Source organism: Malus sylvestris, chromosome 5, assembly GCF_916048215.2.
Source record: "Malus sylvestris chromosome 5, drMalSylv7.2, whole genome shotgun sequence".
NCBI lineage: Eukaryota > Viridiplantae > Streptophyta > Magnoliopsida > Rosales > Rosaceae > Malus > Malus sylvestris.
The window spans coordinates 42,841,943-42,855,957 of record NC_062264.1 but is presented as its reverse complement, the minus strand read 5'-3'; the positions used below and the strand labels follow the sequence as shown (position 1 = coordinate 42,855,957).

The window sequence follows — 14,015 nt, the reverse complement described above, 5'->3', positions numbered from 1 at the left end:
CAAAGGGAATAATTGGACCCATTAAGTTTGACAGTACTAGGTACCGCTGAAGCATCACTCTGAATAACAACTGGGTTTACGACTGAACCGTGGGTAGAACCATGTGCTCCACCCTCCAATTTCAGCCCCAAGTCGCCTCTGTCACTCGCCATAGATCACGGCACACACAAGTACACCTCACGGTACACACAAGTACACTGCACAGCAGCCACGTACACTGCACGACAAAAACTTCTCTTGCTGCAGGTATGCAGCGAGAAAAACAGTTTCGTCTTCCTCTCTCATTCACGACACACACAGCATGGCAGCACAGTGGGATTAGGGTTACAGCTTGGCTCTTGATACCAAATTGAATTTTACGGCTTAACCTCGTATATTTCATAATTCTGAATAAATAGGTACATACAATCCTATTTGTAAAAGGAAACAAATAAAGGACATATTATCCTTCCTAAGCAAGACTCTAATAATTACAGAATAATTACATTCCTTTTCTCCTAACTATTGACTTATTCCAATAAACTATTCTGCAAATTCTGTAGACTGTAGCCACTAACGAAGCAGCCCGGTTTTTACACAACTAAAGTCATCTCCATCTGAAAATGCTACACGTAGCTCCGTCTACTATTATAGTCCTGTTAAACATAGCCCTCATAATTAATAGTTCTAAGCTTATAATTTAAATTTTGTGATTCATTAATTAAATTAATTGGATGTTTTCAAATTTAGCCATTAAATTTCAATCAATTATTGTAACTGAGAAGTTGACCCCAAAAATGACTAAAGGCTACATTTGACTAGCATGATGCCCCTCTAGTCAAATAATGGCTTGGTGTGCTTCATAAGATTATAGACCAACCATCAGTTTGAGATGAATTTTTGGACAAATCGAGTACCTTTTTAGCTTTAGAACCTTTAGCCCTCTCTATTAGAGATGACCTTAGAATCATGATATCAAGAAATAGTCCAAGAAACATATAACCCTCCACCATATCGGATATCTCTAAAGTATACATTACATGGAACCGAATCCCCTCTGAATCCTTGGGATGGATAGGTTCACGGTCTCAAACTTTAATGATTATAAGATGGTTAATAATAATTCTGTGGTGGAACAAATACATGAGTATCAAGGGCTATTAAGAGGTGTGAAAAGAAAAGAACGAAGTTCAGTGAGGACTTTAAAGTCTCCTACCTTATTGATAAACTATCTCAATCTTGGAATGACTTTGCTAGAACCTTAAGGCATAAACAAGGAGAACTTACATTGGTTCAAGTCATAAATTCAATTAGGATCGAAGAGAACCATAGGTTAAGCCAAAAGAGGGAAACTGAAAGGCAAACAACTGTGAACTTGGTTGAGAATGACACAAACAAAATTGGGAAAAACAAAAACAAGTTCACCATAAATAATAAGAAGAATTTCAAACCTAGAAGAACAAATTTTAAATTCAAATCACCTTACCAAAATAAAAACTTCCACAAGACTAAGGATCAAGGGAGAGGGAATAGGGTTTGCTTCGTTTGCGAAAGAACCAATCATAAGGCTAAGCATTGCTTCTACAAGAAGACTGAGGAGAACAAGTATAAGTCAAATCATAATGGTCCAAAAGCCCAAGTGAATATGCTAATGGAGCAACAATCTTCTCAAACACATTTTAAGTATGATTTTGATCATGAAATTTTTAAAACCTATTAGAAATCAGGTGGAGGACATGTAACTTTAGGAAATGACTCAATGTCGCAAGTGCTTGGAATTGGAGACATAGAACTAAAGATGACATTCGGAAAGGTCTTAATTTTGAAGGACGTGCGACATGTACCTGATATTAGAAGAAATTTAATTAGTAGATCATGTTTAGTAAAGCAAGGCTATTGAAGGATTATTTAAGTTAAGTGTTTCTTCCAAGTGTAATAATCTTCCAAAAGTTCTCAATGTTGAATTAGTAAGTTTGGCATAGACGTTTGGGACATGTAAACTTGTTCAAAATTAAGAATTTGATGGATTTGGACCTAGTCCCAAAGTCAAATATGAACCTTAAACATAAGTATGAAATTTGTGTACAAGCAAAACAACCCAAGAAACCTTTTAAGTCCGTGGAAAGGAATACCCAAATTTTAGAGCTTATACATAGTGATGTTTGTGACTCAAATATGTTACCTACTAGAGCTGCTAATAAGTATTTTGTCACATTTATAGCTGATTATTCAAAGTATTGTTATTTTTATTTGATAAAGACCAAGGATGAAGTATTTGGTAAATTTAAGATTTACAAGACAGATGGAAAATCAATTAAAAAAAAGCATAAAGAGACTTTGGTCTAATAGAGGTGGTGAGTACACTTTTACCGATCTTAGTGTTTTTTGTGAAGAGCATGGTATTATACATGAAATAATGGCATCCAATTCTCCACAATCAAATAGAGTTGCATAAAGGAAGAATATGACCTTATTGGACCAGATCCCTTGGTCAGGATGCTCAGTTTCAAAGGGTCCAGAGGGGATCCGATTCCAAATTACATTACATCATTGCTAGAAAGATAAGACTTTAAGAAAGTGTTATTTTTGTAAAAAGTAGACAATAATTGTGGGAAAGAGATTCTCTCTTGATCTTTTTCACAAAATCAACCCAATTAAGAGATCCGAACTCTTGAAATTTGATCCAACGATTAAAAACAAGTCTCTTTTAAAAATTATAATAACTTTAACCATTAATTTAAATTTCAAATTTCTGAATCTATTGATTGGGTGAATTTGATAGAAATGATCCGGACCATAATTGTACGGAACCCTTCCATAATTGTGCACTACAATACAAATTGAACTTCAATTCTTGTACCTCCACACATTAACTGTTCAAGCCTCACCACACATTCAGATAACAAATATCTCAGACAATCCCAACAAATTAACTGTTCAAGCCTGTATGTCAATTGAATTTGACTTTATAAAAAAAAAAAAAAAAAAAAAAAAAAACTAGCAAATAATCTTTTGAGATATGGATCTGCACAACTTTTTTACTTTTCAATTATCAAATCAAATAAATTAAAAAAGATTAATAAAAAAATAACTAAAAATATGTAAAAAATAAAAACAAATATATAAATAGCATATCCCAAATTTTTTTGTCTAAAGAATAAATTTATTAAATTAAAGAGCTATCAAAATTCAAATTCAAACCATAATCCAAAAATAACACTCCTTTTTACTACAGTAATAAGAGACCACTTGCAAACTAATACATAATTTTGGGTTAACTGTAAATTGCACAAATCAAAAGAACTGGAATTCATTAACATCTCTAATCTCTAATACTAGAATGCCAGAAGTGAGTTTTGGTGTCTCAAGGCTTCACCAAAAAAAATTGGACACAAAAGCCCTTGAAACAAAAAAAATCCACAAGAGACAAAGAAATAAGGATTATAACTCCTATGGGTACTTTTGTAAAATAAAACATAAAAAAAATCCAATTTATTTTAATAAAAATAAAAAACATGTCAGTTAGTTCTAAGAATCAACTTCTTGGAGATCGAGAGAGCAGTTACCCCACGCACCCAACAAAACAGGGAAATATTGTACAATTTAGAAATCAAACGTGGAAGAAACAAATTCCACCACGTTCGCAAATCAATTTTTCTCAAACTGTTAGATTTCCTTGACGAGGAGGGATCAGGATCCTCTCCTGAGCAAATGGAGAGGATCCTCTTGACCGGGTCCATCGGACAGTTCAAAAGTTATTCAATAGCTATAATTATTATAACTTTTAGTGGAGCTCCTTATTTGTAGCCGTTTGATAAATTTTGAACGGCTCGATGGATCCGGTCAGAAGGATCCTCTCCATTTGCTCAGGAGAAGATCCTGATCCGACGAGGAGGATAGGCGGAGGCCATTCCATCAGTTTATATCTCAAATTGCAGATATCCCAGTGCGGGCCATTGGTAAAGGTTACGGTACTGAAGAAGCAGAAATAAAGACGTATGTATGTATAGCGCAACAAGTCATAGCAGTTTCAATCTTTGTCCAAAGTGTGCAATTTGGATGATGGATGATGAATTCCAGATGGTTGCACTTATTATTTAAAGTTCCTTTTTCCTTCTTATTCAGTTTTATTATTTGCATTTTGATATATTCGTTCTCTACAATTGTTGTTTGTAGTTTGACTATTTAGAGCGGCTCTTCAATGTTGTACACATGTATTTAATCAATAGTGATTAATGCATTCATTACTATTTTCCACAGAGTTTCTATCTCTTCCAAATGTTAGTGACATTAGTTTATTTGTAACTTAAGTTAAAATTGTAATGACACTATTAATGTCTATAACCAATTAATAACAATGGTAAACAACTAATTTAATACATCTTGAGAGGCGCTACAAACCTATGATTAAAAAAAATACTTCTCATATGCACATAAGCACATACAGAGAGATTAGTAGATGTTAACATTACAATCGTTCAGATTCCCATAGATGTTAACATTACAATCATTCAGATTCTTACCTACATTTCCTACCCTAAACCCAAAAGCGAAAACCCCACAAAATAACATGAACATTTCAACAAACATCTTACCTACGAAAACCATACTACTTTTTATCTGTACTAAAACCCCAATGGAATCTAAGCCCTCTCACCCCTGATGCGCCTAGCGAGCTGGATATCCTTGGGCATGATGGTAACCCTCTTGGCGTGGATGGCGCAAAGGTTGGTGTCCTCAAAAAGCCCGACGAGGTAGGCCTCCGCCGCCTCCTGGAGGGCCGCAACAGCGGAGCTCTGGAACCTCAGGTCGGTCTTGAAGTCCTGGGCGATCTCACGGACCAGGCGCTGGAATGGGAGCTTTCGGATCAGGAGCTCAGTGCTCTTCTGGTACTTACGAATCTCACGGAGAGCAACGGTTCCGGGCCTGAAGCGGTGGGGCTTCTTCACTCCGCCGGTGGCCGGAGCAGACTTGCGAGCCGCCTTGGTGGCCAGCTGCTTGCGGGGAGCTTTTCCTCCGGTGGACTTGCGGGCGGTTTGCTTGGTGCGTGCCATTGGTGGATTGGATTGGAGATGGAGAGGCGATTAGGGTTTCTGAGATTTGGGGATTTTTTATTGATTTGTGAGTAGCGTATGAGAGCTCTGGCCATGGAGGGACTTTATAGCGGGATGTGTGAAAAATGCAAATGGGAGAGAACGAATTGAGACCGTTGATTTAGGATGTTATCGACGGCTGCGCCTAGTTTGATTGGTTATTATTGTTGCGGATCGCTGACGTGGAGGGTGTTTTTTGTTGTGCTTCGGGCTCCAGTTTGAAAATAATGGCGCGGATATAGAAATGTCTTTGGCCGTTGATGCTTTGGTAATCGACGGACGCGGGTTGGTTTAGGAGGTGTCATACTGATTGAGGATCGCTGGCGTGGCCTAATTATCTTGTCTTTTGCTGTGGAAGTGGGCCGGGCTGCTAAGTCAATGGGTTTTGTTTACTGATCTCATCCAACCCATGATAAATTGTGGGGGTAAACTTTCACTTTGAATTGTTTTTTATTTTTCTTTTCGTACATCGATATTTTTACATTAAAGGGATAGGGAGTTCGGCAAAGCTACATAATGGGTATTCTAATTTTGTATCGAATTCACCATCCACGAGGTTTGAACCTAATACCTCTCACTTTAAAGTGAAAATGAATACCACCAGACTATAGTACTAAATGACTTCACTTTGAATTGTTAGACCATGACGAACTTAAGACATCTTCAAGTAATTATTATAACATCATTAAGATCAATAGAAAAATAGGTATCTAAAAGAAATACTAAAAAATTATCGTTTCAAGATTTATTTCCTAATAAAGTACCACACATTTTGTTTCTCTCTCTCTAAACATTGACGTTTTATCACTTATTACAGTTAGTTGGTGCGCATTTGGACTGAATCTCTATTACATAGCGGTTGATCCGATTCAAACCTCATTATCCTCTTGGTCTCTCTTCCTCTCTCTTGTGGATTCTACCAACTATAATGGTTAGGTTGGTAGATTGCTTTAATTTGCACAATATAATGCAGTGTGAGCCTGATTCATAGACAATGATACCTAGTTGCAATCAAAATTGTACTATGTAGATATGCTCAATTTGAGCTGGAATAATGGGCAAAGACTCCCACATAACCATTGTGAGAGTTTTTTATATTATAAGTTATTTAGTTTGATTAGTTATAAGCTGTAATAAGTTGCATCAACTCGATCTAAGTCTTTTATTTGTGAATTTGTATTTTATTCTTGTGAGACATTATCAAGCGGTGAATTTGTATTAACTGTTCATGGTTGTAAGTGGGAAAACACTTTATTTTCTACATGTAACATTAGGAACTCATGAATGCAATTTAACTTCATACAATTCGGTCTCTTGGGTCGAAGTGACAGGTAATTTTCGGTTAACGTCGCCGAATGGCAATTTTATACAATTCAGCCGTCGAATTTGATGGGAGTGAAACCAACTAGAGCCAGGAGGACTAACAAATCGCAGTTTCCAGTCCAATTTTCCCCAATTTCAGCAATAAACAAACAAACCCAATTTTCCCACATGCCTTCCCTTTCCTCCGACTTTCTCCATTTCTCAGCTTTCTTCTTCTTCTTCTCCAAGAAACTCACCCGCCCTCTGAACCGGTCAACCCCGCAGCAATGATACATAACCACCCCATTTCCAACTGCATCACCACCGTCGATTGAGCATTTGCTACTGAATTCTCATCAGCTTTGTTCAGAAGCAAGAACAGTAAGCACCAAACAATTGTATTTGTAGATCGGATTACGCAGCCATGGTGCTTCCGCTCCTGAAGCTCGGGACTCTTGCCATCAAAACTCTCAGCAAACCCGTCGCCGCCCGACTCAAACATCAAGCTGCAGTGCATCCCAGGTTCCGCCAGTTAATCGTCAGCATGGCACAGGTAAATTTTAACTACGAGACATTGTTTCAGATGGTGAATTGGTGATTTGTATTTCGTTGTAATGTGATCCCAATACATTTTTTGACAAGTTATTCTTGCCCCCTTTTGAAATTTACTTTCTTTTTAACTCGGAGATCAAAAAGTTTCATTTTTTCTTGTTGGTAATCAATCTTCGAGCTTACCCATATGGGCTATTTAGTTTCTATGGTCCCAGCTAGTGCTTGTGAATCGCATTTTCGTTTATCATCCCGTTTCGACAAATGGGTTGTGTTATGTAGTGTTGTAAAATTATTGTTGACAGTGGTGCTAGAGCTGAGCTACTGTTTATACTTTTGTGGAATCTTGCTTTCGGGTTTTTGTTAGGTTTATCTGCTTGTAAATTCATGTAACTGTATGAATTTGATATTACAAACACTACGTTCTGATGCTGGTTTTCTTGAAATCAACTTTCTTTGTATGCATTAATCTGTGAAGGGATTTAATCTCTAATGAATTGGGATTCAGGCAAACCATCGAATTACCACGAGGATGCAAAGGCGCCTATACAGTCATGCGACCGATGTTGAGATTCGCCCTTTGAATGAGGAGAAGGCTGTGCAGGCTGCTGTTGACCTTATGGGGGAGCTCTTTGTCTTCTCGGTAATATTTAGTGCTAGCTACTCGTTTTGCAGTTTCTCATAGCTGTTTCTCTTAAGTTTACGATTTATTATGATTTATCAATGCACACTGGAAGGCTGAAATGTAAATAAAAATATGTAGATTTGGGCTGTGTCTAATTGCATAAGTGGATGTGATTGCTCTAATGTTACTCAAGGACTAAAAAAAGGGGCAATTGAACTTATTGGGGTGTCTTTGAGAAATATGGCTTCCTTTTATAAGTCTCACATGCTCTATGGACGGGAATTATGAGCTGGCCTAGGATTCTTTCGTACATAACATTTGGGAGGGTAGGGCAGGTTTTGTTGTGCTTAAAGTGCACGGAAATCTGAGACCATGGTCGTCCCACTAAGACCAACTGTATATGTAGTGAATGTTCCATGATAATACTTACATTTCTAACTTTCTATATATGTACATATATACACAGGTTGCAACTGTTGCTTTGATATTTGAAGTACAAAGAAGTGCTAGATCAGAAGCGAGAAAGGAGGAAGCACGCAAGCAAGAACTGGAGGTATTGTGGCAATACTGTCAATGTGTTAATTTGCTTATGTGTGCCAACCTTGACATGCTATTATTTCATTGACCTCGTGAGAATATAGAATTTTTATTCAGTTACATTTTTACCCTCTTTTGAACAAATGACCTCCAATCCTTTTCAAATTGAAAATGCTAATGGAGTTGAAAGAAAATGGTAACTCTTTATTTTGATATTGAACTATCTGAGCAAACTGCCTTCTTTGGTTTCGTTTTCATTAGTGTGGATAAGATCATATTTATTTGAATACAGAAGATGTACATTTTTTTCCACTTACTGAAATACAGTTGCTTGTCAAAACCGTATGCCAAGGTCAATTTTGTTGCTTCATTACAGTGGAAATGAATAAAGCAGCTTGTAACTCTCCTATTAGGTTTACCCTTTGTTCGTTTGCAAATCGCTGCCCCTTTTGTCCCCTAAAAGAGTAATCAGGAGAGTGTCTCTCTCCCTTTCTCCCTCTCTCTATTATGCTCTCTTGTGCACTCTCTGGTGAACAAGATGGTACAATATCATCTTCTCAATTTCTGATGGGATAAAGTACTATCCGGTGACAAACTAGATATATGTAGCTTGTCCTTCAAAAGACTAATGAAAGATAGACACCTAGAGCATGCTGATGTTAATGAATATTACCTTACAAACCAAGGAAACTCCCTATGAAAAAGCTAGTCTAAGGTTGGGGATATCTAATATCGCGAAAATCTTGGTGGATTATCACGAATAACCTAAGACCACGTTATAACAACTTGGTTAGACTTGGTATTGTGAAACAAACATATCACAGTTTGGTAAATATATATCATACTATGCAGTATGCACAACCCAATATCTGTTTCACACTACATGCTTCTTAGAACAATACCTATCAAGTTTTACGGGGGCCTAACTGCCTGCCTGCCGTTCACTGTTTTTCAGGCACTCAAGCAAAGAGACGAAGCCTTATCAAGAGAAGTAGAACTTCTTAAGGAAAAATTTGAAGAACTGGAGAAGCTTGCCAGGGGACGAGGGCTTAGCGGTATTATCAGTTTCAAGCGCCCTGATACAGAATCTGCAAAGTCAGTAAAGCCAGCCTGATCATACCCAAAACTCATCTAATAAAGATGGTTTTTAATCCGATTTTAATTCGTACAATGCTTCCCTCGTTGCAGAGGGAAAATTTTCACCTTTGATTCTTTCGACCGTAGGTCATCTTTTTAGATTGATGCCTGGCTTCATTGTTTTCGGAATGTCTAAACATTGTTAACAGAAGATGCCAAGTTAATGATGCCCCTTGTGTTGTGGCATTAGAGCTCGTTTGAATGTGTTTTTAAAATGATTAAAAGCGCTTTTGGTGAAAATGTTTTTGGAACCTATGCTTAGTAAAAATGCAAGTAAATTCTTGAAAAGCACTTAAAGTGCTTCGTGGAAGAAGCACATAACTGGCGTTTCTTGTATAAAGCATTTTAAGTGCTTTTGGAACCAAAAAATATTTTCTCTAAAAGCGTTTTCAGTTATTTTAAAAGCACAGTAAACGAGCCCTTAGTCTTCTAGACATACATGGTTTTTTGGAGTGTAAAGAGATTTTAATTTTGGGGTTTTGGGTTTAAACCATCATTCATGAACTTTTATTTTTATCTTTTAAAAAAAAATTCTTTTATTTTTAATCCAGTTGGCATTCAATCACATAATAATATGTCTCATACGTTTCCACATCAAGAAAGTAACGGCATAGTTAACGGAGTTAGCATGAAAGAATCAATGCTCCATATTTAATTAAATACAGAGACCAAATCTTTGGAATTTTAGTTTAGAGACTAAAGTTACAATTCGGTAATAGTTCAAAAACTATTGCTCTCATTTCATCGACATGAGATTCAGTCACTCTCAGCTTATCTTTCTCACTAAGATTTGGAAAATACTAATTTTATTGTTCCACTTTATTTGTGCTTTTCTTTCTCACTAAGATTTGGAAATGGGATTTAGTCACTCTCGCCTTTTACATATTCCCTAATTCTATTGGACATGTCATATTCTACGTCACCCTTCAACGATCATCTATGCTATTAAATTGGAAATTGTTCACATGTCTAACTGTTAATCAAATAAATAGAAGAAACGCTAAATTCAATCATCATTCAATTTTATATTAGATGTATCGAGCAGTGTTTCCGGCACACTAAAAAATTTATCCATAAAATGTTGATTAAGTTGAGTAGTAGTGATGATACACATGTAAAGCAGCACAACCATACCTTTTAATTCCCTTCTATCTCCACAAACAGGCATCAAATTAGGAATCTGATGGATGATATTGGTAGTAGTGGATGCTCTCTTTATCCCTTTCTTGGTCGACTTGTCTTCCCCTTCTCTCTCTCCCACCAAGAAATAAGTAGACTTCGATCTACTGTTCAACCCATGATCCCTACAACTCTTGTTTCTCTTTCGAGCATGCATGGAAGGAGGAGAGTTGTAGCCAGATCAAACTCCCTTGACCTCTAAAATGCTTTGATATAGGATTTCTGGTTTTTTGTTGCGCCTTGATATCTTTCAATGGATGACTATTTATTATAATTTTAATAAAAATGCTTACGAACATAAATATTTTATTGTAGATATAAGTTTTTATATGGGAGGTCAAAAGTCCAACCCAGTCTCATATGTCCTTATCAATATAAGTTTTTATTCGCAAATTATCTTATAGATTATGTAAACGGATGAATTCATTGCAAGTTACAACTATAAATATGTTTCTCCCAATTGCTACTAAAAAATTGTCATCGTGTATTTTATCGCTGCACTCGAAGTCTTAAGTTTGATTTTGCCTCTCACACGTTCAATTGGATTAGAAAAAGAAGCAAAGTGAAAATTGAATGTCACGTACTCAAATTGTCATTTGCTGAGTGAGAACGATCTATCTATTTAACCAAGTGCATTTCTTGCTCACCCCTAAAAAAGGGGGGTAGTTCTTACCTCCTCAATTAATTATCGTTAAGACTATTTTGATTTAAACGATCTAAAACGCAAGTTTTGAAATTTCAAGTAATTTAACCACAATTAATACGGAAAAAGCTTCACACGACTTCTCATTTAGTCTTCACAAGTCAAAAGGCAAATTTCTTTTGAGAAAAATAAACAGAGAATATGTCATTGGCGACCGACCCATCCTCCCATCGACAAGATATAAGGGCCACGGTTTCTTACCCAACCATGCGTCCCACTCCTTCTCTTTTACCCGAAGTGTGCAGATTGGAAATTGGCATCAAACACTTTGAGGGAGACTATTGGGTAAGCATCTCGCTTCCACACCTCTCGCCGTCTACACCCCAAACCCTCTCAGACCTTTCCGATCCCAGCTTTCTTTCGGTATTAAACTCCGATTAACTGCTGAATTTCACTCTATTCCCATACCAATCGGGCACGCTTGCTTCTGATTAGTAGAGGTTCCACTCCCGTGTTTACTAGTTTTCTTTATGTTTAAGTTATTTTTATGAATTTGGTCTGAATTATGGTGAGTTTCCGTGGTTGTTATTCGTAATTCAGGTTTTTTTTTGGCTTGTTTATGTACTAATCTGAGATGGGTTTTTGGTAATCTGAGATGGGTTTGTGAGCGTGTTGCTAAATTCTTGATCTTGATGAGTATTCGATAATCTGAGATGGGTTTTTGTTTGATGTGTGAGTTGTAGGGTTTAGAAGGGGGCGGGGGTTGTGATGAAGGGTTCAAAGAGCACCTGCAAGTCCGCTTCTCACAAGCTTTTCAAGGACAAAGCAAAGAACCGTGTGGATGACTTGCAGGGGATGTTCACGGACCTCCAGTTTGCCAGGAAGGAGAGCCGCTCCATCGATGCTGCACTCCTCGAAGAACAAGTGCATCAGATGCTACGCGAGTGGAAAGCCGAGCTAAATGAGCCCTCCTCGGCTTCTTCTTTTCAGCAGCAGGTAGCATTTTGATCATATCAAATACATATTTGTTTTGAGTGCATATGTGGAACTAGAAGCGTCCTGTTACTGTATTAACATATGTGTGATTATTCGTTTATGTAATACATGAACTCATGAAATATGTGGTTATGCTTTTGCTTTAAAGGGTCGGGTTGTGAATTTTGGTGTTTATGGCGAATATAGGGTGGCAGTCTTGGTTCGTTTTCTTCAGACATTTGCCGGCTGTTGCAGCTATGTGAAGAGGAAGATGATGCCACTAGTCCATTAGCTGCACCGAAATCCGAGCCTAATGATCAGAACTTGCAAGTTGGAGAAAGTTTGGTCTTTCATGAGGTGGTTTTGCCCCCTTTATTTTTCTTTTTGTTCTTTCTTTTCTGAACTGTTAAATGGTATTTGCTTCTTTTTTTTTTCTTTTTTTTTCTTCCAGTTTTTCGTTGTTTATCCGTATAGCTATGTGCTCTATTATTTTGCTTTGAATGAAAAGTGAATCAGTTGTATATGAGCACTCAACTGGTGGTTGCCAACACAATATTTCAGGGATTTAGTGTGAATCAAGGGCAACAGGAACATGCCTTCCCGTTGGCTGATCAGTGCAAAAGCTCCCCTTCCGGAGTTCGCAATGCTGTTAACAATTTAGAAGGGGCTAATCAATTGGACTATCATCAGTTTGAATTGCATCAAGACTTTGAGCAGAGTTTCTACCCTTGTTTTCATGGCACAGCTTCGAGGGGGGAGGACACATTGTCTCAGACTTCTACTTATCTCCCGAGTATTTTCCCTCCGCCCTCTGCTTTCTTGGGCCCAAAGTGTGCACTTTGGGATTGCCCTAGGCCTGCTCAAGGGTTGGACTGGTGGCTAGACTACTGCAGTAGCTTTCATGCTGCTTTGGCATTGAATGAAGGACCACCAGGCATGGGTCCGGTCCTTAGACCTGGGGGCATCGGCCTGAAGGATGGCCTACTTTTTGCTGCTCTTAGTGCAAAGGCACAAGGAAAAGGTGTCGGTATCCCTGAGTGCGAGGGAGCTGCTACTGCAAAGTCTCCATGGAATGCACCTGGTAAGTGCATTTTAGCTGTTTTTGTCTTTGTTCTGTTGTAAAATTTATTTAGAAGTCATGAGTGACTTTTGTTGTGAATTTTATCTGATCAATTCCTTGTGATTCCAGAATTCTTTGATCTTTCGGTTCTCGAGGGTGAGATAATCCGGGAGTGGCTCTTTTTTGACAAGCCTCGAAGAGCTTTTGAGAGCGGTAACAGAAAGCAGAGGTCATTGCCAGATTACAACGGACGAGGTTGGCATGAGTCGAGGAAGCAAGTGATGAATGAGTTTGGAGGGCTGAAGAGGTCTTACTACATGGATCCTCAACCGCTGAACCATTTTGAGTGGCACCTTTATGAGTACGAGATCAACAAATGCGATGCTTGTGCCTTGTACAGATTGGAGCTGAAACTTGTTGATGGGAAGAAAAATTCCAAGTCCAAACTAACCAACGATTCAGTTGCTGATCTGCAGAAGCAGATGGGAAGGCTTTCTGCTGAGTTCCCCTCCGATAACAAGCGCACTGTCAAGGGCAGGGCCAAAGTTAATGCAAAGGTTAGTGTCGGAAATGTCTACTACGCTCCAAATCGAGGGTCAACAACAAATGGGACATTTGACTACGAGATAGGTGCACCCTACGACTACCTTGTTGACAATGTTAACGGATATTACCTAACCTAACTGATAGAAGTTTGATGGGCTCCAATAAGCTGCATGCCCATCCTTAGTTTCTGCTGCTTTTACAATAACCCTCCATTCATAATGCTGCTACTTTTTCAGATAATGTTTCTCTTTACTAGATTTCGACAGGATTAGAGAAACTTCGGTAGAACTACCTGACTAGGTTGAGATTTTATTTCTTGTTAGAGAGGGCTACCATCCTCATTGGTGCTTAAATGCAAGTCAGAAGAAATAATGGGTCGTGTTAGGTTGA

At 37.9% G+C, this 14,015-nt stretch overlaps 3 protein-coding genes across 5 annotated transcripts; 2 read left to right on the top strand and 1 right to left on the bottom strand.

Annotated features, from left to right (window-relative positions):
* Positions 1–4,331: 4,331 nt before the first annotated feature.
* On the bottom strand, positions 4,332–5,129 carry LOC126622272 (histone H3.2). The gene has a single exon (XM_050290961.1). It carries the CDS (start codon positions 5,031–5,033, stop codon positions 4,623–4,625), a length of 411 nt encoding a protein of 136 aa, XP_050146918.1. The 5' UTR covers positions 5,034–5,129; the 3' UTR covers positions 4,332–4,622.
* A 1,325-nt stretch (positions 5,130–6,454) lies between these two features.
* Positions 6,455–9,462, top strand: LOC126622271 (OPA3-like protein). The gene is made up of 4 exons (XM_050290960.1): positions 6,455–6,927; positions 7,432–7,566; positions 8,015–8,101; positions 9,041–9,462. The coding sequence occupies exons 1-4, from the start codon at positions 6,799–6,801 to the stop codon at positions 9,197–9,199; spliced, it is 510 nt and encodes a 169-aa protein (XP_050146917.1). The 5' UTR covers positions 6,455–6,798; the 3' UTR covers positions 9,200–9,462.
* Positions 9,463–11,259: 1,797 nt separating this feature from the next.
* On the top strand, positions 11,260–13,865 carry LOC126622269 (transcription factor VOZ1). Of its 3 annotated transcripts, none has more exons than XM_050290958.1 (5): positions 11,260–11,389; positions 11,788–12,040; positions 12,227–12,376; positions 12,581–13,100; positions 13,209–13,865. In XM_050290958.1, the coding sequence occupies exons 2-5, from the start codon at positions 11,813–11,815 to the stop codon at positions 13,760–13,762; spliced, it is 1,452 nt and encodes a 483-aa protein (XP_050146915.1). In that variant the 5' UTR covers positions 11,260–11,389; positions 11,788–11,812; the 3' UTR covers positions 13,763–13,865. The 3 variants fall into 3 exon arrangements, with proteins under 3 accessions (XP_050146915.1, XP_050146913.1, XP_050146914.1); XM_050290956.1 differs by having other exon boundaries at positions 11,317–11,612; XM_050290957.1 differs by lacking the exon at positions 11,260–11,389 and adding an exon at positions 11,393–11,544.
* The last annotated feature ends 150 nt before the right edge of the window (positions 13,866–14,015 follow it).